Source organism: Sebastes fasciatus, chromosome 18 (genome assembly GCF_043250625.1).
Source record: "Sebastes fasciatus isolate fSebFas1 chromosome 18, fSebFas1.pri, whole genome shotgun sequence".
NCBI lineage: Eukaryota > Metazoa > Chordata > Actinopteri > Perciformes > Sebastidae > Sebastes > Sebastes fasciatus.
The window spans coordinates 18,330,714-18,354,047 of NC_133812.1; the positions used below are offsets into that span (position 1 = coordinate 18,330,714).

A 23,334-nucleotide genomic window follows, 5' to 3' on the forward strand; every position below is an offset into this window, starting at 1 on the left:
AACTGTGACTAAATCAGCTAAAAACATTAAATTCACTTAGAAATATAATTAAATCAACTTCTGGCTTTTCTCTGACATGCAGTGTTATTAGTTGTATTTGTATAGCTTTTTTTCTAATTCTTTATTTAGAGGACAGTTGTGGAGTCCCTGTTCATAAGAAATGAAAAGGTCATTTTTTTCCATTATGTATACTTCATTAACTCTATCTGCCCATTTGGTTTTGTATTGTTATTGTATGTTACTTGTTTGACTTGGAGGAAGAGGTCTCTCCATCGTCCATTCAAAAGAAGCAGCTGCTGCTTGAGATCGAGCGACACGGTCTCATCACACGTTTCAATGAGGAAATTCCCCGCGTCGTTCATGGCTGCATGCTGATCCATCCAGTGGCTGAGATTCCTGAAAAACTCCTGGATGAGAGACAGACTCATTAAACAGACAGAAAGGGAACAGAGACAAATTAAGAGAAACAAAGAACAACACAAAGAACAAGTGACAAAGAAAGAAACAAAGAGAGCGATTCAAAAAAGAAACAAAGAAAGGGGATTCATAGAAAGGACAATAAAAAAAACTGGGGTAATTAGCTGTCTAATCCTTGGTGGGGACGTGAATCTGAGGTAACCATGGCAATGCGACAACTGGAATATCCTTAGTGGCTTGTTGTAAGTCAAGGAGATCATTTGATACTTGAGTGGAGACTGCTAATAGGATTCCACTTAGAAGACCAAATGCTTGAAATTGGGCTGACGTGGATTTGATTGCTACTACTCTGAAGCATTGAGTCCATCAAATAAATGCATGTATGAAGGGACTCTTAATCTGTGCACAGGAAAAAACTTAAAGTCTCATACCCGTTTTGTGTTTTCTGGCTGCCTCAGGGCTTCCTCTGCGTCCTCCAGCCAGGCCTGTAAGGAGGCCACGGTGGAGCTGTACCTCTCCCAGTTGGACAGCACCTCCTCCAGCATGCTCCGCACACTGCGCACTTCCATGGACAGACTCCGCCACTGGGTCACCACCTCCCGCATGAACCTGCGCACTCCCAACTCGCCCTCTTCCACTGAAGGAGAGATACATCAACTTTAACAACAACAACAATAATTGCAATAGTAATACTTTTACTACCAGCAATACTGCTAACACTCGGCGGATTTGTCTATTGCTCGTCTATTATCACGTCAGTTTGATGACTTGTGGACTCTTTTCTACTTGTGCTACCTGTGCTTCTACTTGCGTTTTAGCTTGTGACCGCTGTTCAGTAAAAGTTACATAGCCTCGCTTTAAGGCACAGGACACATAGTACACATACTCATAGAAAGACCATACGAAGAGCACATAAAGACTGATGGAGCTACTGTACATGCCTTTGCAGACAAATCTCTGACCTCAAAAACTCACACTACAGGGAGACGTATTATCTTTGTTCCATTTCATTGGTACAAACGCTCCGGTCTCATAAGTCCTGTACCACAAACTATTGTCTGCCAGTGTGGGGCTGATAAATGACTCCACCAAATACAAATATCCAGTTCCAAATACTCATTAATCAGATCAGTACTATGCCTTTAAACAGTAGATCATGACATATATATCAATCCCCTTATCCTCCTCTCCTGCCTCAGTTTGCTATAACCTCAAACTGGGCCTTTAAAAAGATCAGAATGATCTTTCATCCAGCCAATCAAAGCCAAAGATGCTAACTACCAGCAAGGCTCATGTGGATATGGTGGTGGTGGTAGTGGTGGAGGGGGGGCATTTCACTTGTGGGGTCAACCAATCAAGCCCCAGATGTTCTGATTTCTCGCCATTCCTCACTTCTCCGCTCTGCATACCCTGAAGCAGCGCAACCCTGAAACTTAATGAAATCAACAAGCTAGCTGAGTTTGCGCCCAGAGACCTGCAGAAGTGGAGCAGCCCCTAACTAGCAAATGGGGTCGTATTCCCCACTGAGAGCTGGGAGTGGAGGAGCCTCATTTAGCTGTAGCCTGCAGACTCTCCCCTTATACCAAGCTGTAAAACCAGACCAGGGCAGACTGAGCTGCTGGAAGAGGAAGCCTCATTGGTTATCGAGTTGTTGACATGGGAGAATAAAGTCGAGATATACAATGTACAATGTGTATAACAAGATCTATCCCTGTAATATCTCTAATTTTATTAGACCACTGTGGGCAATCGCATGGCTTTAATCACTGCCAATCACTGAGCAGGGCTGCTTTATTGCAATATTGGATTTTTATGTGATTTTGGAATTGAAATGATTAATTTGCCAAGTATTGAATTTGCTGAAATAGCCAAAAACAGTGAATCCTGTATTTTATGCATAAAAAGGTGTTCAAGGTTGTTCCTTTCTGCTGCATACAAGATCAAGATTAGCTCTGTTTTTTAATTGATTTTCCACAAAAATAACTAAATCAAGATGCAGTGATATCATGTCAAATTACTTCACAGAGGATGTTAACTACTACAGCAAATCCCAAATGCCATTATTTACAGAAACAGTGTGCAACATTTAGGGGGATCTATTGGCATATATAATATTAATATAATATTAATAAGTTAGTTTTCTTTGGTGTATAATCCACCTGAAAATACGAATTGTTGTGTTTTCGTTGCCTTAGAATGAACCGTTTATATCTACAGTACATACGGAGCGGGTCCTCTTCACGGAGCCGGCCAGCATGTTTCTACAGTAGCCCAGAATGAACAAACCAAACTCTGGCTTTAGATAGGGCCATTCGCGTTTTCATATTTTCGCGTCGGCCACCATAGTTCTCCTACATGCTTGGCACATGGGAGAAAGTTTAGTTGGTTGCAACCTGCAACTTCACAGCTAGATGCTGCGAGATCTTACACACTGCACCTTTAACAGTTATCAGTAGGGTCCGAATTGAGAAATGTATCTCTTAATAAAAAATGTACATAAAACTATACAGCATGCGCCTCATTCAAGAAGGTTATTCTGCATATTACATATCAAATCATAAATTGACTGTATACGTTTCGATTTCTCACCTGAGCTGTCAGTATTGACATAGGCCTCAGCAGACTCTTTCAGGGACTGGAACAATGCCTCGTAGTTCTCAAAGAAATGATGCTTCTCCACAAATGACTGATGAGGACAAAATCAAAGAGGAAAATGTTACCACATGTGCATCATAATGGATATACAGCAATAAAACTAGCAGTCATACAGTATGTAGCAGGGAATATTTTTAGAAGCTTATGGCTTTTATACAATAATATCCTAAAATTAAACAATAGAGCAAAATACTTTTCTTAACTTTCAACATCTGCTCATAGGAACACTAAAGATAATAAAGTACATCATGTACTGTACAGAGTGAATCAAAGCCTGAGCTTACAACATAGTTGTGGAGCATCAGTTCCACGGACTCATGTCGGCCGTATTTTATGATCCAGGATTTGAGCTTGGACTCGGCCAGAGTGAGGAAGGCCTGCATGTGGTGTTTGTTCTCCAAGAACTCCATTCTAGACAAGTGGATGCTAGAAGATGTAGAGACAAAGTTCATCCTAAAAAAGACAAAAGTTTACAAAGGATATATCAGACCTACAGCTTGACCCTCACATTTTGCTTCTCCTCTGAAAAGCAGAATGTGAAATCGTGCCAAGTGAGATTGGCAGATTGTCTTTATCACCTCTCAGCCATGTCTTGGAGCTGATCCGGGGGAACAGGGACTCCATCAACACTTCTGTCTTTATGGATCCTCTGAAAGACCTGCTGGTGACTTTCCAGGCTCTTCAACACATCCTGCACAGTGTAAATACATACGGTACATGAACACAGGAAAACACACAAATACTTGCTGTCCTAATTTTCTGCATTTTGCCTCTTCTGTCTACGACTCCATGCTAACCTTGTGCTGCTCCAGAGCCCTGTGGACAATGTTAGCTGTCACGTCGTGTGCCTGATGGACGGTGATCTCTTGTCGCAGGGCTCCTTCAGCCTCATGCAGCCACGTCCCCACCGTATCCAGAGGAGCCGGAAGAGACCTGTCCAGCTGCAGATGCCAGTCCAGGAGCTGAAATAAGGAACACAGTTGAGGAGACAAACAGAAAAACAGTAAGAGCAAATTGTGATTGTCCAGCTCATTGCATGACACAAAAAAATCTAGAATTACCGCCTCACAGCTGTCTGCCTCCAACAACCAGCCAAGTTGCAGTTTACATCCATGTTTGTCCAAAATGTCATCAATACAAATTTCTGTTAGAACTTTGTGTAAATTTGTCATAATGAGCATGAATTCTTGAATTACGATGTCACAGTGACCTTGACCTTTGACCAACAAATTTTAATCGGTTCATCCTTGAGTCCAAATGGATGTTTGCGCCAAATTTGAAGAAATTCACTCAAGGCGTTCCTGAGATATCGCGTTCATGGACAGACGGACAACCCGAAAACATAATGCCTCAGGCCACGGCTGACGCCGGCATGAAGGCATCAAAATCACCTTACAACCCCAATTAAAGCGCAAAGATGAAAACACATTACAGTTAAAACAATTACAATGAAAACTAATAATCATGCAATGGAAATGAACGGACTGTAATTTCTTTACTGTAGATTGTTTTTGCTTCAGTTTGTGTCTTAATTGAATTGAACTAAATTATTAATAAGTGAGAGACAAAATGCAATTAAACTTGCTAGAAAAAACAATAAACTATGAATATGATAAATAAATTCCACAAAAATAGTGACGTATATAAAGTAATTTGAGATAAACTAGAGGAGAATGGATTCACGCGCACAGTCAATCAGTGCCGAGTCAAAGTGAAAAAACTTCAACAGCAATATATCAAAGTCTGCGATTCCCTGCATAGAACTGGCAGCTCTCGAGATGAAAAAGATTAAATTCACTCATTTGTACACGCCCCTCAGCAAATTCATGTTTTTATTTGGTCCGCTTTAATTTCTACACAGTGAAACCAAACCAGACTAAACAGAAAACGAACCAAAAGAATGAATTTCACTCTGATTTGGACTCGCAAAACGGACTATGGCTTGTGAAAGTGCCTTAAAAAACACTTGTAACTATGTAACCCTTGGTTCAAATCTGTCTGTAAACCTTTGTCTCCTGCTTCTCTCACCCTATTAGAGACTCTTTCCCAGGCCTGTTTGACCAGAGCCTGATCCACAGTCAGCATCCCATCCTTCTGAGTGGACTGCAAAGCTCCCTCCACCTGCTTCCTCCTCATCTCCAACTGGACACGCAGACTCTTGAACAACTGGAAAGCAAGAAGAAGTGTTCATAATTCACTAAAATATTCAAGTTACAGTCTACAGACATCAAAACAAGTGCTCTCTCAGGGGTCACATCGTCTTCCCACTGGTATCCAATCATCATAAAATCTGAGGTTAACTGCCTCTGAATGTTGTCCCGCTTTCTGGCTTCAGATTCGTCTGAATAATGTGCAAAGAAAATGGGGGGAACCCACATGCTGCTGAATATGGAAAGTATCCCGAGGCTTGGTGGAATAAGCCAGATTGACTGAAAATATGACGGCTGCCGTCTGATCCCCACAGTGTAATGCCACTGATTAAGCTAATAATAGGAGCGTCTGTGCCCAGTGTGCCCAGTTGAAACTGCACACACACCCAGACACACACACACACACACACACACACACACTAACCTGGTACTGTTGAGCGAGATTGCCCTCAGTCTCCTGAGCCTGTGTTGCGTCTCTCTCCAGCTGGTTGAGCCACATTTTGAGCTCCCTCAGGCTCTTCCGCTGCTCTCTCTAGGAGGCCGGGATGGGTGAGGAGGGGTGAACAACGGGTGGAAAGATGGACGGGGAAATTGGAAAGTGCAAAAGGGGGAAATGAAAAACAAATAAAAGAGAGGACGAAAGAAGGTAAAGGAGAGGGGGGAAACAGAAAGATGAAGATAAAAAGTGATTAACCAAATGAATGTTTGATGAAAGGAAGAGGGTGAAAGAGAGGACGTGTGCTGTTAAACGTGTGCTTTCTTAATCCTCTGTGTCTCCCTGTAGGACAAAACGTCAAAAACCCACAGCTGCCAAAAACACTCAGCTTAAACAGGGTACTTTGTCTGAGACCCCCTACTAACATTTCATTGGATTTTAAGTAACCATGACGATAATACTATGCTGCTCAAAAGCTGCAAGATTGTCTATTCAGTTTGAGAGCTGTTCACTCTCAGTCTTTTCAGTATAATCACTTCCCTTCAGCTCCAAACTTTATTCTTTATGACAGCGTTAAAATAAATAAAATGAATGAAGCTAATTCTGTTATATTGTTCTTCAGCAAATCATTTTACCACCAGTGTTTCAGTTGCTATTTATGTTACAAAATAACGCTTTTGTTGTTTTTAATGCGAAAACACAAGGGTCCAATTGACCTTCATTCAATAAAAGAGAATATTCAGGACAAACATTAGCGTGTTAGCAAGAGCTGTCAACAAAAGAACAAAGCGTGTTAATCAGCGTTGTAGGACAACAAAACAACACTGAAAGCAAGTGGTTAGCGCGGCTTTAAAACACATCACTGTTCCTGCCACTGTTAACCTTAAAAACAGGCAACCTCTATTCACAAGCTTTCCATCAAACACGCAGTATCAATGCACACTGCAGACGCCAGAGGCTTTCATTGTCATGCTAATGGAAACCAGGAGCCATAGCGGGAGGTAACGTTAATAAATGGTAATATCACGTCTTATTATACTGGACTTCCTTTTGTTATCATGGCTCAGAGGACCCTGCGGCGGGAATATCACATCAGGTAAGATAAAGAGCCAATATTAGCACATAGGCTCTATTTTGACATGGGAAAACAATGTTTAATCTCATCCATACGCTGTACAGTAGGCAGTGATACTGTAATCCAATAGTCGAGCCAGGAAAATAAGCATTAATCGCATTTATATGGAAACCATGAATGTGCATGGGTGCTAATTGCATTGAGCTGCGGGAAATGATGGAAAACCTGCCCCTGGGACCTTTAAGTTACTCTATAACCTACCTCCAACATTTCCTCTATATCGCGAGGAGCAAGACCATGCTGTAGGACAGAGGCCAGCACAACAACCACAGGAAAGCAGTCACCACACAAAAACACCAGAGAGACAAAGACAAGGAGAGATACGAAGAGAGAGAGAGAGATGTGCAACAATGAAAGACATAAAATAAGCCAGACCTGAGTCACATGACAAGTGAAATTACTGTTTGTTTTAACCTACTTTGTATAGCAGATAGGTGGTGGTTACTGCATCAGAACATTTTAGAAAATATGTATGTAATTGCTTTAACTGTTACTGGACTTGGTCATGAGAAAAGCCTCTCCCACCTTGCACTTATAGGTCAAAACAAGCACCAAACAGTATTTAGAAAGACCCAGCTGTGCACACAACACTGAATAAACAAAGACAAAATGCCATCTGTGTATATGTCATAGCTGTAGTTTGACACACTAACTGTGACATCTGAAGAGAAAGACAAAACACACAGGATGCAGAATGAGAGAAGAGAATGAATGGCGTATCCAGATTGAGATAAATCTGGTGACAGCTGGTTACCTCTTCTTCTTGCGGTCCATCTGAGTCGCTCTGCTGTCGGTCGGGATGATGCTTCAGGAACTGGGCTACGTATGTCATAATGGATTTCTCATCTGGCTTGTCTACATCAACATCTAAGGAGGGAACCAAATGAATGTAATCAAATGTCAGATCAAGTCGAGGCCAGCTAATACATCTTCCACAGTTTAGCTCATAGAGGAAAATAACTGGAACTGATATGTGTTTGACTGACATCTACTCAGAAACAGACAACTGACACCTTAAATGAACAACAACCTTCAGCGCTTCAGATCACTGTCCAAGTTTAGTTTGGAGGTTCCACCATGCTGAATCTCACAGCCTAATGGACCTTAATTATATTGATGTCAAGCTTGATTTGTCAGAGTTCATTCTGAAGGGCAGGCATGAAAATGGGCACAGCTGGTGTTTGGAAAAGAAACTGAGGTGCACATCTGATGCTGTGATAGATGCCCACTACTGCATTTCAGTATTCTGGGGTGAAAAAAACAGCTCGATATGATGAAAAGCTATGGATTTAAATGATAAGGTAAGTCATTTCTTATTATTTGAGTGAGTAACACAAAGGTAATGTTGTTTTCTATTAAAGATAATATAGCCGAGAGTAAAAGGGAAGGTAATACAGAGGCAAATGACTGTAGAATATATTTGATTGCATGATGTTGTAGTTATGTGGTTGGCTGTTCAGTTCAGTTTTTATCAACTTAAAAGGGCAGATTTTTAAGTGGGGTTGTATGAGGTACTTATCCATAGTCAGTGTATTACCTACATTACTGTAGATGGCGGTCGGCACACCCCCAGATTGGAGAAGCAGTCAGGAGTTACCGCACAGAAGCAAAGCAAAGCAACAAAACGAATTTTAGCCACCTAAAAAAATTAATATCAGTTTAAGTGTACGCTATATTTACAATATTTTCACTGCTTTACCTTGCCGTGAGACAGCTATACACTGGGAAATAGAGCCGTTATCTATGCTCTCGCCAAAGCCACCAGTCTCCATTGAAAACACCCCCAGCAATTTTTGGTTAGTTAATGTTATTGTGTGACTTTGGTGAATTAGAAGTAACCGAAGTCACACCAAAACACTAACTAACCGATTGGAACAGCGGTAGACCAGCAACCCCTCTGTTCTGCAAAGTAAAATTACAGTTTCTTTCTATGGAGTCTGGTGGCTTTGGTGAGAGCATATACAGTATGGATACAGCAGCTTCAGTTCCCTGTCGGAAAGGGCTGTCTGACAACAAGGTAAACCTGTGAAAATAATCTAAATACAGCGTACACTTAAACTGATATGGATTTTTTTAGGCCTCACAGTAGTACATTGCTTTGCTCCTATGCTGGTACTCCTGTCTATTTCCCCAAACTGGGGGCGTGCTGACCGCCATCTACTGCAGGTAATACACTGACTATGGAGAAGTACCTCATACAACCCCACTTCAAAAACACCCAAACTATCCCTTTAATGACAAAGTCACTAAGAAATGCGATAGAAAATGTAATTTACCCTCTGGGTCGAGAAGTTGTGGAACGCCCAGCTCTGTCTCAGCCAATGAGAAGGCTTCCTGCAGATTGTCTCGGTTGGGCCTCCTCCATACACGCTCCATGTCGACTAGATTGGGCCGAAGGGCATTGATAACTGCAAAGAATGCTAACCCTGTGCGCCAACTGGGGCCAAAGTCCTTCACCTCAAGGCCCAGACGTCTACAAAGAACAGAGCATCACAACATCAAACAAATGGAAGCAGCACAAGTTTCACTGATAATATTGTGGTGCAATTTACACATTTTGTTTAAAAGAGCAAAACAATTTGAAAGGGAGGCTCCATACTTGGTGGCTGTCTGCTGGACCCATCTTAGTAGGGCCTTTCTGACTCCGCCCTGCAGAGGTGGGAGGGGTTTTCTTTTGACAGGTGGGCTGGTGGCCTCAGTGCTGCTGGTGGAGCTGTCCAGTGAAGAAGTGCTGCTGGACAAGGCCTGAAGTGCTGGTAGGCTACTAGTCAGCTCCTCAATCTGGAAAGAACAGGAAACCAGAAAAGAAATCAGGCCGTCATACCTACACGTTTAAACGCTGGAGCACTTGAGAGCTGAATTCTTGTTCAAGGGCAACTTAATGATAGAGTACATTTTATATTTTTATTGAGGTTTTTGTTGATCCATATAATATTGAATGGTAAATGTTACACATCATCCAGAAATACTGTATATATTCTGTAACTGACTGTACAAAATATCAATTTAGTTGACAAATAATGACATATCTAACAACCCAGAGCCTTGATGATATCATCCATGCGTGGAAACAAAATGAAAATAGGTGTATGACTTGGGACAACAATCAGAAAATAGATTATTAGACTTCAAAAAATACATCAAAATATCAGTAAGTGAATAAGTACATTTTCCACTGTTGTACATTTCCTTTATTTAATATCTGTGTGTTTGCTGGAATAGCAGACGTCTGTGTGCTGATGTTGCTAAGAGACCGTAGTGTTGTGATTAAGTTCTTGTTGATCTGTGCATGTCTGAAATGCCTGAGGTACCAACTGCTCGTTTTCAGTGGGGATGCTTCTCAAGATTGATTTTCTCATCTTAAATTTCTCTATAGTTCAATTTGATTAGCTTTTTGCTAGCTGGAAAAAGATATATTACAAACATCCTGCAATCCTAATAAGTACTGACGGTTTACAACACAGAACTGATTTAGGCTTTTGCATATTTCTTATGGGGGTAATACTGCCATTAATATGAAGGATCATGCTGATGTATATTGGCAGCCATGTAGTTTTCAATTTGAAGTAGCAGTGAGCTGTTAGTGGTGATTTGATGACATCACTGACTAAAACATTCACACCATGAAACTTAGTTATCACTAACTTTCTTCTCCTTGTTTTGGCTTATTGTTCAATTAAAAAAAATGTAATATCCTGAATTATGTACATAGCATTTGCTAATCTGATCAATAGCACGTATTTAACTTGAAGGTACAGTACAGTGTGTAGGATTTGGCGGCATCTAGTGGTGTGGTTGCGGATTGCAACCAACTGAGTACCCCTCCACCCACTCCTACCTTTCCAAGACTGCGGTAACGTGTGCCGCCAATTACAAAACCGTGGTAACAGCGTTCGCCTCGCTCAGAGGCCATCCTTACCATAATAACACTACTTTAGGAGCAAATCAGACGGCAGCTGGTGGCACCACGGTTTTGCATTCTGCAGCTCACGTTACCACAGTTTCACAAGCGTGTCAGAGAACTACAGTGGACTTCAGGTAACATAAAAACGTGAGAGGCTCTCTCCAGAGCCAGTGTTTGGTTTGTCCGTTCCGGGCCACTGTAGAAACATGGCGGAGCAACATGGTGTACTCTGTGCAAGAGGACCCGCTCCCTATGTAGATATGAAGGGCTCATTCTAAGCTAACGAAAACACGATTCTTAGTTTCAGGTGATTATACACTAATGAAAACATAGTTATGAATATTATATTCCATTTCTGCTAAAAGATCCCCTGAAATGCTTCACACTGTTCCTTTAACTAAAGGTAATGTTACCTGGAAATAGAGGATGATGGTCCACATCAACCCCAATACAATTGACGGTCGTCCATCAACAATGTCTGTGGAGTTGATGTTCACAAGCTTGATCTGTGTCAAAACACAATATACAATATTTCAATATCTCATAATAATTTCAGATTGCAATTAATTCCAGTTTATACGCTTACATCTCACTATAATCTCAAACATATGGATTAGAACACATAATTTCCCTCAATCTGGTCACTCTGACTCGTACATATGTTTACACAAAATGAACAATATACAGTATGAACATAATCCCCAGCACTACTGGATGCAGGTAATCCTGACCCTATCTATTCCATGCCCTGAACAAACCAGTGCAGTCAGGTTATGAATACTGACCGGAGATCCTCTGTAGGCGGACTGGAGGGCAGATAAGAAGAGAGAGAAAGAGAGCATTTAGATGCGTTTGACTGACGGAGGACGCCTCATTGACTGCGTGATAGCACATACTGCAGCATCTCTGAGGTGAGATAACTTGAGCGGTTGGCTGAGAGGAGAGATCTATCACCGCTACACAGGCAACAGGGATTATATCCAGCAGAGATGGACAGAGAGAGTGTGATACAGGGAGAGAGAGGTGCAAGAAAAGGGAAAAAGAGAGGGCTGTATCTACTGATATGATGAAGTATTCTATATGATCACACAGAGGGTTATATTACTGTGGCTCTGCAGCACTACAGGTCATCATATGGTAATACAAGCCACTCCGTCTATGTGAACAAGCATGGAAGAAGAGATTGGGGCCAGGCGAGGGCAGCGTGGGATAGTGGCTGATAAGAATACATGCAATACACGGTTTCATATTAGAAAACACAGCAGGTCATCCCGGCAACTCAACACAGCGGAGTGAAGCTGGAATGGTTAATGGAAGTGTTTTGTGTTATGAACGCACACACCAGCATAAAAAAACACAGGTAACCATACAGTAGAAGTTGCATTGGAACCAACAGTGTGCAGGTAAACAGTGTAGTTGACATTATTAGCAAACAGGTTTGATAATTAATTGTTTAAGTCATTTATAAAGCATATAAACATTTGCTGTTTCGAGCTTCTCAAAAGTGCAGAATTGCTGCTTTTCTTTGTTTTATATCAATATAAAGTGAATATCTTTAGGTTTAAGGGCATTAGTCAGACAAAACAAGCGATTGGAAGACGTCACATTGGGCTCTAGGAGATAATGGTGGGGATTTTTCACTGTTTTCTGACATTTTAAGGTTTAATAGATTAATCAAAAAAACAAAACAAATCACATATTCATCAATAATGAAATAATACTTGTTAGTTGCAGACCTTGTAGATATCATAGCCATGGGTTTGAAACTCCCAGTTAAATACATATATTACAGGGTTTCAACAGTTTACAAATATGATTAATGAAATGGTAAATATCATAATGCCACACTCAACGTTTTCTATGACAGACACAAAAGAGGAACATGCATCAGGCATTAAAGCGATTGGGCCTCTAAAGCTAAATGTAAATATGGTCTAGACATACATCAGATTTTCACACAGAGCATATTTACATTTAATTTTCTACACTCATAGATTTACGCAGTCACAAACTCACACACATAGACATATACAGCAGAGTGCCCACTGACGTCTCATCTCCAGACTGCAGATTACTGGTGTAGGATTTACGGTTTTAACCGTCACACTCGAGGAAGACAAATCAATGTCCCTGCAGACGCCAGCTCATACTTATGGCTTTATTTATGTATATCCAGGGACGAGATGGGTGATGCTTTGAGAATGTTTTACTAATCACACGGAGGGCCAGTTGATGCAGTTAGATGATTACATCCAAAACCACATTAAAGCATTTTTGGATGTAATTCTGTCAATGAAGCTGGGAAAGGGAAAGAAAACTGGAGAGTATTAATATATCATAGTCCAATAATTACATTTTTATAAACATTTTGATTTGTTTTAAGGCAGCCAGACAAATAAATGAATGCCAATTCTTAAGAGAAAATGTGGAAAAATTCAGCAAAAATGTATCAAAGCCTGTGTATGAATATTATCAGATCTTCTTTTTCATTTATTTACTCAACAAAATCTTTGCAGGGACGTGAAAACAGAGCATTTTGGTTTGGGGATAAATGAGGGATGTGGGAAGGTAGAGAGAGTAAGAGGCGGAGACGAGGGGGAAACAGGTCACACAAGGTCAGGATTCAATGTTTTACACCCACGGGGCAGCAGCTGAGCAGGGAGAGCAGCAGGAGGGGTAACACAGAGAAGAAAAAAAAAACATAAAAAGAAGACCCTGAACTCTTACCTTCCTACCCTCAAGGAAGTTTAGAGCTGTACCAACGTTGGTGACCCAGTGGATCCTCTTTAGCTTCTTGCCCGGCTCACATGGCTGGAAGGAAAAAAGGAGAACAATGGAAGTGGAAACAAGTAAATAAGAGGGAGAGAAATAGACAGTGTGGAGAAAAATAAAACAGTGCAATTGAAAAGCAGACAAGTTATACAGCACAAGTATGGGAATTATTCTGTATAACTGTATTTGTGTTTGCGATTAAAATGAGAAGGAGGTCCAATCAGAGCCGTGTTTGACTATAAACAGCCGGATCAATAGGACATAGAAGGCTTAGACCTAAGGCAATATTGGCCAAGTAAAATCCTCAAACTGTGTGTGTGTGTGTGAATGTCTTTGTCTGTGTTGTGAACTCTGATCTGTCCTTGTTAATCTGGGCTTTTCTATTCAATTCAAACATCCTAATAAAAGCCGATCAATGAGCATTTCCATGCAATCGTGGCTCAGTTCACGTGCACTGCATTAAGTCTGTAGATCTTTTGAGGTTTGTTAAAAACACGTATAGCAGCAGCACTGACCGTTATTATATAAAGAAAAACAAGCAAAAATAAACAACAAAAACAACTGAATCTCTTTGTTATTTCAGCAACCTGTTCCTTGTTACGTCAGATCAAGTTCAAATTTAATCCAGAAAGATCAGAGGATATGAAGTGTTTGAAGTCGGCGGCCAAATCACATGCTGCAGAAATGACCGTGAGACTCACCAGTTTATGTCCAGAGAGGACTTCCAGCAGGGCCAGCAGCATCACACCATCCTTGATGTCCTCAAACAGGTCTGTCACCACCAGAGGCGGGACACGCTACATGAGAAAACAATCATGTTAAAAAAGTCTTTTCAAACAATATGTTCAAACAAGCAGACATAGAATGATGCAATGCATGGGGGAATAGAAAGATTTAGCTTTTGACATTGAAAACTAAATGAGCGTAAAAAGTAAAATAAGTCAAAATTTTACGAGGAACAATTTTTATGGTGTGCAAGAGACATTTTTTAACAAGTGTCCGGGCATAATTTGTGACATAAATTCACTGTTTACGTAAACGTTGCATGCCATAAACTCATACAAAGGTTTCTCAGTTGTCTTGGAATGCTAAAACTTGGGATTTAAGCCTTAATAGCTTTTGCAATATACATGAAACCATGAGGCAAGGGGTTTATTTTCTCAACATTATCCTACTCTAAGTGGCACAGCGCATAAATAAACCAAAATACAATAAATATATTACGCTGTAAGACGTTAATTTCAACTTGTGAAACATGGATAAAGGAAATCCTCGTAAAAAAAATGTACTTCAAACCCCAAAAGAGTTTGGCTTTGCCAAGTCTTACTGACAGCTCGAGTCAGCCATAAGCAGAGGCTCAGCAGGCTCTGAATGGGGTCTTCAAATCCTAAAATATGCTGATGATTTCAAACTCTATCCTTCTCATTGACTTCCTCCCTGACCTGACACAGACTTGTAGACTTGGGGAAATCCACATATCTCTGTTTCTTGCCGGCGCCACATCAAGGATTTCTCTTAAAGCACAGTCACATGCTGGGGCTGAGGGGAGGTTTAGAGAGGGGTGGCGGGTGGGGGGGGGGGGGGGGGATTCAGACGAGCGAGCCATTCACAGGGAGATTAGCGATGAAGTGAGTGAAGGAGAAATAGAGAAAACGGCGGAAGCAGAGATGTATGCAACGAGTGTGTGCATGTGGAGTGTGTGTGTGGCGAGAAAGAGAAATATACGACCCCCAACGTGGTGGATACGCAAGAGGGGTATAATTGAGTAGAAAGAGTGGCAGCGAGGAAAATGATAGAAGGCAAAGAGAGAAGGGACACCAACCTCACGTCTTTCAAAATTAATTAGCAAATACAGTAGCTCTTCTCGCTAATTCCTCTTCTAATGTCATTTCATGGTTTTGGGTATTAGAATATCCAGACAGCACTTGTGCCCCTATCATAAAGTGACAGAAGAAACACTTACAAATACCCCTTCAAAGGGATAGATTATACCATGAGCTAATTGAAGTTAAATTTACCTATTTGTTCATTATAATCCCAAAGCTAATGAGGATATTTCTGACTAATTACAAAATAGGAAAGTAATATCCATTTCCTCTGCTTAGCCACATGAGCTAAAAAAATTAATCAAGGTCTTAATGAGCTAATTACATATGAGTGTCTGGGCCATAATTGATTGTGAGAAGAGTAGTTTCAGGACGTGCGTCTGTCTGTGCTCTCATGTTATTCCCCTGGTACACTTGACTCAGTGGATTCCAAAAGATCCACAGCATGAAAGAGAGAGGGAGGGGCAGAAACAAAGAGAGGACTGGAGGGTTTCATTTTGAATTGCAATACATCCAGTTTGAAGGAACAATTGAGTTTATGGTCTCAATCACTAGTTTCAAGTGTTTTTCAATACAGCATGATGTTCATTTGGTAAATTATGGTCCCATTTAGAGTAAAATAGACCATAAAGCAGGGCATGCTTTAGTTGTCTGGTCTGGGAGTTGTCTGTATTTTTGTCTTTTAACCATTTCACAGTGTGTTTTCAGTTCATGACAGTAAATTATAACCTTTTTGGTCACCTGAAAATGTCTTATTCAGCGTTCAGTTGTATTTAGCTCCAAAATGCCGAACTCGAGGCTTCAAGACTGTAGTCCACAAACCAATAGGTGACGTCACGGTGACTACGACCACTTTTTATATACAGTCTATGGTTCAGCATCTTAGTTTAGTATGTCAGCATGCTGACATTTGCTAATTAACACTAATCACAAAGTACAGCTGAGGCTGATGGGAATGTTACTAGTTTTGCAGGTATTTAGTCATAAACCAGAAGGTCCGGCAAATTGAAATTCTGACCTGCTGGTGGTGCTTGATGAAAAGTCAAAGAATTGCCAAAGCTTTTACAATTCATCATGATGGGAACATGAATGTCTGTACCAAATTTCACACAACAGTTGTGTGGAGAAATATCATCCATAACCACGGTGATGCTACAAGAAAGGGGATCAGGGGATCTTTAAAGTCATTAGGATTTATCGTCAGAGCACCATGAATGTCTGTACCAAATTTTGCACATTAAAGAAATCTAAGAGGCCACAAGCATAATTGTCAGGTTGGAAATGGAAAAAATATGAAAAAAACATCCTTGCAGCTAAGTTGGCTGAGGCAGATACCATGCACCATGATGTGCCGGGTTTGAATTTAGTGTGCATGGAGTATGTCATCCACTCAATCCCCCTCTTCCTCCATTAAAGAAAAAAGGGGGAGCAGGGAAATAAACACCAAAAGAGGAGTGGGGAGCTTCGCTTTACTGCGGCTGTAATCTCTAAGAACACTTGGTTCACTGATTACTGCACTAAAACGGTTTGCCTGGAAAACGGCTGAGCGACGATGAGACCTCAGCCGCTCACACCGGTCACTTGGTAATTAAGCTTTAACCTTCTCAGAAAGGATTTGTCAAAATGGAAACTTGGGGCCCGCTCACTGAATTCTCCCCCCTTGTCACTCCACTGCAGTACGGGGTGCATCTGTGCAACAGCAAGCCTGATACTTACATGAGAACAAAAATTCTGAGGAAAATTCAAGCAGTATCCTCTTATACACTACTGTATATATGTATTTGCAGGATCTAAATCAGGGGTTCTCAAACTATTTGGGGCCAGGGACCCCTTAAAGGGGAGACATTTTCCAAGGATCCCCTCATAATCGTAATTATTAAGCAAAATGCTCACTACCATTTGTACTCTTAGATAACATTGTAACTATTTGTATTCTAAAACTCATGGCTTCGTTCGCCAGCACCTGAAGATACATGACACATTTTGGTCTCCCATTGCTGTCGTTCAATATAAATGTCGTCATGTTTTCTCAATTTAACTAGTTTGAGTTTAGCGTCACTTGACAATATGGACTGACTCAAATATTTCTCCATGCTCGTCAGCTAGCTAGCTGGCTAATAAACTAAGCTAAGCAGCAACAGGAATGGTTCGTTGCGCCCTGGGTGAAGTGACTGATTCATGACAGATTGACGTGATGTGTCACAATCATATCAGAGTTTCTAATGGCCCAAAGCTAACGTGGGTGGTAAATGGACACAATCTGCTTGTTTTATTGGAGCAAATGGTCCCGATCTGTTGATAGGCACTTTTTAAATGATACAGCACAATTTTATAATTTATAGCAAATTATTCCGCAGACCCCCTGACAGAGTACCACAGACCCCACTTTGAGAATAACAGGTCTAACAGCATCACCCTCTATTTAAATGAAAGAAACAACATGCAAAAAGTAGTGCCCTGCTGCTCTCTTACAGTTTATACCTTTGGTCTATAACTGGTGTCTTAATCTGGTGAACTACTCCCGAGTAATGAGAGTCATTAATCTTCTGTATAAATTACCAGCTCCAATACGTCGTCTCATAGAAACTCTTTGTCGGAGCTCATAAGACTTCTTTTGTTATACCTGTGGAGTGGAAAAGTAAGGGGGAGGGGAGGGGAGTGATAGTGAAAGGAAGCCCTCGTGCCATGTCTCAACTCACCCAACGATTAATCACATACCTTTAGGCGCTGAATTAAAGACCTGTGATAACTGGAGTGGCCTAATCATCTGCATAGCCAAGAGCATGATCTATCCTTCTGAGAGCAAAGCTAAACCAACTGTTAAAGCTTCTTCCCCCTCTCTATCCTCCTGTCTGTCTCTCTCACACATTTTTTGTCTCTTTAGAGTATTTACACGTGAGACAAGATGCCATTTCATCCCAACTAGTTTGAATAACATCTTAAAGAAATGCACCTCCTTATTACACTAGATCCTCCGCACCTGCTGAATTGACTTTTACCTCCTACTCATCACAAAGCTCTCCGAACGTTTACCAAGCTGCCATGACGACCGAGACATTTTTGAAGACAAATATAGGCCAATCAGTATCACTATGGCAACGTCAGGCATCAGGTGAAAGGGTAAGCAGTTTCATGATGGTCGAGGAGGAGAGCAACTAATTTGATCAACAAGGCGGAGAGAGAAGCGTGGGGAACAAATACTGTTATCTCCTCTGATGGACCCGTGTGATAGTATCGCTAATCTATTGATTAGATGAATCGGTTAATTAAAGATAATTTAAATGGAATTCAAATGAAATTTCCCGGCTCCTTGTCAAACCAGTTTATTGTAGTCAGTTTCAGGACAATTGTTCCACCAGACACTGTGTTATTGCACTTTAAGTTAAAAGAATAGTTAGACATTCGGGTAGTACGCAGCTATCATGCAACCAAAGGAGACTCCAAGAAGTTGCCGTTCCCAGCCAAGAAACAGCACATAACCTCCCGAACAAGTGCATTTCCCAAATGTTGAACAATTCCTTTACACTTTTTAATCGAGACATTTTGGGGATCCCTCTCTCTGGTATCCCTCTGAATCCTCATCGTCTTTCCATAATCGCACAAATCCAAACATTTTCAGCGACCATGAAAGAGCAAAAGGACTGTGGCTCTATTCTATTGCATCAAAATGACTTAATAAATAAACTATGTGCTTACCTAAACGTTATCAAAAATTCAAGGCATTTTAAGTATTGGGTTGTGTGTAATTTTCTGCTGGCATGGTCATGAGACATGATATTTAATATTTACGTCAAGGTTTATTCCCTCCAGAGTGCTTTTCAAATGAATTTTCTGCTCCACGTCACCGCGGTTCAAGGCCTCCACAGCTGTCGTAATCAAATAGGAAACCTTGAAAGCAGCGGTGCAGATTGAAATAACACTTAATTGTGTTGCACTGTGCCATATTTGCCTTGTCCGACCGTTCCTGACACACTATTCAAGCAGTAATGGGTTAAATTGAGGAGCCTAATGCAGTATAATACAATAATTAGACGCGTACGCTGGCCCCTCGGCATGCAGCTGCATCAAGTGTAATTGTTTAGTGTAACTGACAGATATAGTGGTGTCCACGCTCATTGAGGAGGCAAATGAAGGGCAGTTTTTAACTCAAATCTCTTATCCTGAACAATCTAAATTGGCCCATATTGAGATAGAGAGCTTACAGGTTACTAAGACTTAAATTATTGACAGCTGCTTGCAGGAAAAAAGATATACAGTGTATTAGATGGGGTAATGTGAAGTGATAATTAGAGTGAGAGTAAATCCTTGCTACAAGCTATATGAGATTGGAGGAATAAAAAAGGAATATGAAAGGCATGCAAGTAAGAATGACTGTGTGTGTGGTCTTAGCTGGCACGGTCGGTCCCATGACCAGCTCCACGGCGTGTTTTGGAAATGGAGCAAAAGTCACAGAAAGCACAGTGGATGGAGTACAGTAGAGCAAAGTGATTGGAAGTGGAAAAGCAATGAGAAGTTCTAAATCCACACTCAGCAGCACCGGTGTTTGTGTAAAGAGACACACAATGCTGGCAGCAGTAGTAGTGGGAATCAACCAGACTCTCTTACCTTTGCCAAGTGGGAATTGATCCACTTTGTGAATGTCCTTTTCTGCACAGCCTCCTGCTCATCTGTAAATCAGAGCCCAGAGCGTCACTATCAGTCACATGCAATAATAAACAAAAGAGGGGATTAAAGCACAATCTTCTCATTGTCTATTGTTTTGAGAGTTGATTGGGTTTTTGCAGAGCTGGATGGTCGACTCTAATTAACTTTGATATTATTACTAGTCTGTCTAATGTGTCCGAACGCAGTCGCCCCACATCATACCTTACACTGATGTAGTAAGAGAAGGCATTTGACATTTAAAAATGACATTTTCACTAGCTGGACTCCTCTAAGAGTGGACAGAAAATCCTGCTCTCAAAAATGCCCTTTAGAAGATAGAAGGGCAGTGGTTCTTCCTTTTCGATGACATGTATCCCTGCCATGATGTATAAGAAGGCTTTATTCATTTCTGACCACAGTTTAAGCGTGCAATATGCAGCTACAATACTCACAACCTTACTTCAAATGCACTGATTTACCTACATATAAGCAAGGACATTGTTTGTGGTGGCTGCAGCGATAAAGCCCATTTAGCAAAGGCACAATCAATAGCATAGATGTCTGCTGACGATGTCCCCTAAAAAGCCACTTAACTTAAATGAGGACGAGACATAAATCAAGTCTTGTCTCTCACATGTGCACAAGCAAACATATAGTACATATACACACTCGCACACACAGGCAATCATAGTATAGAGATAGTTTTAGACTTGTATGTTTTCTGCAGGCTTTTTAGAAGCAACTACTGCATAATCTTTCCTTCCTGATTCCCTTCTGACAGCAAAATTCATTGTTGCTTGCAGCCCATGCAACAACAATTGAGACTTCTGCGACGGTTACATCTGTAATCGACAAATTCATGTGCAGCTGTCACATGAATCCCATTATCATGTGCAGAAACCAGATGTATAGTCTGCCCGGGACTCTAAGGATCCAATCATGTACAGTGACTGGCACATGTGACAATATTTTTTTTTTCTGTCCCGTCTGCGCCACAGAGCAATATCCTTGAGATAAGCATGTTATCAGCGAGAGAGGACGTCTGACACAGTGCTTTCCTCTACCTTAATGAAATATGCTGACGGTTTGATTACACTCAAGTTGGTTAGTGTGTCACTAGGTGCTGTGGGCAGACCTGAACAGTAAGGTGTGTGTGTGTGTGCATCAGAGAGGTGGGAGGGGGGGGGGGGGGGGGGGGGGGGGGGGGGGGGGGGGAGTGTTCATACATAATGCAGATACATTCACGCAGTCATACGTGCCACTGAGCAGGTCCCCCGTTCTACAAATTAATCTTTTGATTGGGTCCAGGAGTAATCAAATATTGATGGGCGGTAATATTGGAGGAGAATGAGAAAGATTTAGCCCCCCACACATCCTGGAATAGGAACATGTGTGTGACGGAGAACATGTCTGCACGAGCGTGGTGCCAGCCTCTCAGTCTCAGGGACGGGGTGACTTTGAACTCTGCGCACACACAGACACACTTACGCGCACACACACACGGTCACATTCTTTCAATATCACAAAGGGAAACAGCCGTCCTCAGCAACCGAGCCTCGCAGCAGCATTTTAACACACTTGATTACCTACTCGGCTAGTGTTGACCTGTATCATCATTAGTCGCATCCGCAGCCCCTGAGTTCCCACGTTGACCCCCCACAGTGAAAATGACCTTAATGAAATATCATTAAAATCTAGTCTCAGAGGCCTGTGTCTATAGACAAATTTGTAAAGCAACCATTCTGACCCATTCTCCGTTTTGCTCATTCCCCCCATAAGAGAGATGTGACAGGAAACAAATCCAAAGAAACATTATGGTAATGGTTTCTTGCAATCTAATCTAATCTATCAAGACAGTGAGACAGTGCGACAGAATGCTGAATGCATGGTATCCAAATACAGATGAGCAGACAGGCACAACGCCACAGGGTCAAACAGAGGCGAGAGATAAGAAATCAAACATTTTGACAGTCTGCCCGCTGAGCCGTGACACATGCAGTGAGCTGCTACTTGTCTGCTTGCTTCACCTGCTGTAGGCTCAGAGCTCAGCAACCTCCGCACACACACACACAGACAGACGGACAGACACACACTCTGCCAAAGTGGAAACGCCCCCTTTAAATTTCTGCACATTTTGCTTTACACACACCACGTCCACAGCCCCAAAAAAAATCTCCCCTGCAGGGAACACTTAGTAAGGAAATTGCACTGCAAAATGCACACACACACATCGGCACATACAGCCCATACTGCAGTGCCACGCTAAATCACACACACACACACACACACACAGCATACCACACATGCAAAATGTACATACTCTATGACTTCTTTTTCTCACACTCTCCACCTCAGTAGGGGACACACATTCATGCACACACTGTCCCACTTACCGCGGAGGTATTGGAAGAACCCCGTCACCAGGTTGAGGGATGTGTTCTTTTTCGGGGAGCCTTCGCCCCCTGCTCGTCGTGCCATCTTGTACCCCAGACTACGCCTCGATTCCCGCCTGTTCTCATGAGGACGTTGAGAGGACATTCACGGCAAACCTCCGGGTAGAGGCTATACTTGCCCTTGCTCCTGCCCTTGCTGCCTCGCCCCCTTTTTTTTGGGGAGGTGTCCTTAAAGAGCTCCCTGGAGCACTGGACCTCCCGAGATGACAGCAGTGAAACTGTTGCTCTGAGGCGAAGCAGGGAGGAAGGTTTCACCCTCCTGCTCTCCTCTCGTCTTGCTGTCCTCTGTCCTGTCCTGCAGTAGCAGGGCTGCAGACTCAGTCAGACTCAGTGTTTTTCCTGCCTGTTAAGCAGCTTGGGAGTGTGATGTTGAGCGTACGCGTGAGACTGTTTGTGTGTGTGAGTGAGAGCAGTGCAGTGTCGGCTTGCCTCAGCATCAATCTTTCTTGCTTAGTCTCTCTCTCTCTCTCACACACTCTCTACCTCTGTCTTTCCCTCCCACGTACTCTCTCTCTCTCTCTCTCCTAATTTCTCACTGTAGGCTGCGGGAACGATCCACTTCCCTCCACTAGCCAGCCAATCAGAGTGCGTGGGAATGAGTGATGTCACAGCAGCCCCGTAGTGATGTTGGAGAGGGAGAGGTGAGCGGTGAGGAGGGTGGTGGGTGGGTTGAAGGGGACCGTTTAGCAGGTTAGGAGGGGGGAAAGTGTGAGCTCTACTCTGACAGCATCGCACACACATGTTCAAACACAGCATCGGGACAAACGTGCAGGAATTCCCTATGTGTTACAGGCACTCTAACACCCCTCCTCTCTCTCTCTCATCCACACAGATACCATACAGCGCTCTGAGGCGTGCAGCTTTCTACTCTATAGAGCCTGCAGGGGAGCAGACTATCTCTGGCAGTCGTCCTGTCTGATCTGCTACTGTACCATCTTCAAA

General features: G+C 42.0%; 1 protein-coding gene across 3 annotated transcripts in view; it reads right to left on the bottom strand.

The window, feature by feature from the left end:
• The window catches only part of LOC141755762 (nesprin-1-like), a 34,505-nt gene extending 11,463 nt beyond the window's left edge, over positions 1 to 23,042 (bottom strand). The window contains exons 1-18 of one of the 3 annotated variants that reach the window (XM_074614948.1): positions 22,333 to 23,042; positions 19,901 to 19,962; positions 14,171 to 14,266; positions 13,425 to 13,508; positions 11,483 to 11,503; positions 11,111 to 11,203; positions 9,393 to 9,574; positions 9,070 to 9,266; positions 7,548 to 7,660; positions 6,995 to 7,033; positions 5,647 to 5,754; positions 5,101 to 5,238; positions 3,870 to 4,034; positions 3,651 to 3,763; positions 3,357 to 3,498; positions 3,007 to 3,103; positions 849 to 1,054; positions 243 to 407 (exon numbers count right to left, since the gene is read on the bottom strand). In XM_074614948.1, the coding sequence (XP_074471049.1) occupies positions 243 to 407; positions 849 to 1,054; positions 3,007 to 3,103; positions 3,357 to 3,498; positions 3,651 to 3,763; positions 3,870 to 4,034; positions 5,101 to 5,238; positions 5,647 to 5,754; positions 6,995 to 7,033; positions 7,548 to 7,660; positions 9,070 to 9,266; positions 9,393 to 9,574; positions 11,111 to 11,203; positions 11,483 to 11,503; positions 13,425 to 13,508; positions 14,171 to 14,266; positions 19,901 to 19,962; positions 22,333 to 22,477 (2,166 nt within the window). In that variant the 5' untranslated portion in view covers positions 22,478 to 23,042. Of the gene's footprint in view, positions 1 to 242; positions 408 to 848; positions 1,055 to 3,006; positions 3,104 to 3,356; positions 3,526 to 3,650; positions 3,764 to 3,869; positions 4,035 to 5,100; positions 5,239 to 5,646; positions 5,755 to 6,994; positions 7,034 to 7,547; positions 7,661 to 9,069; positions 9,267 to 9,392; positions 9,575 to 11,110; positions 11,204 to 11,482; positions 11,504 to 13,424; positions 13,509 to 14,170; positions 14,267 to 19,900; positions 19,963 to 22,332 lie in introns of all 3 variants that reach the window. The other 2 variants (XM_074614947.1, XM_074614949.1) reach the window with 2 other exon arrangements.
• Between the last annotated feature and the right edge of the window lie 292 nt (positions 23,043 to 23,334).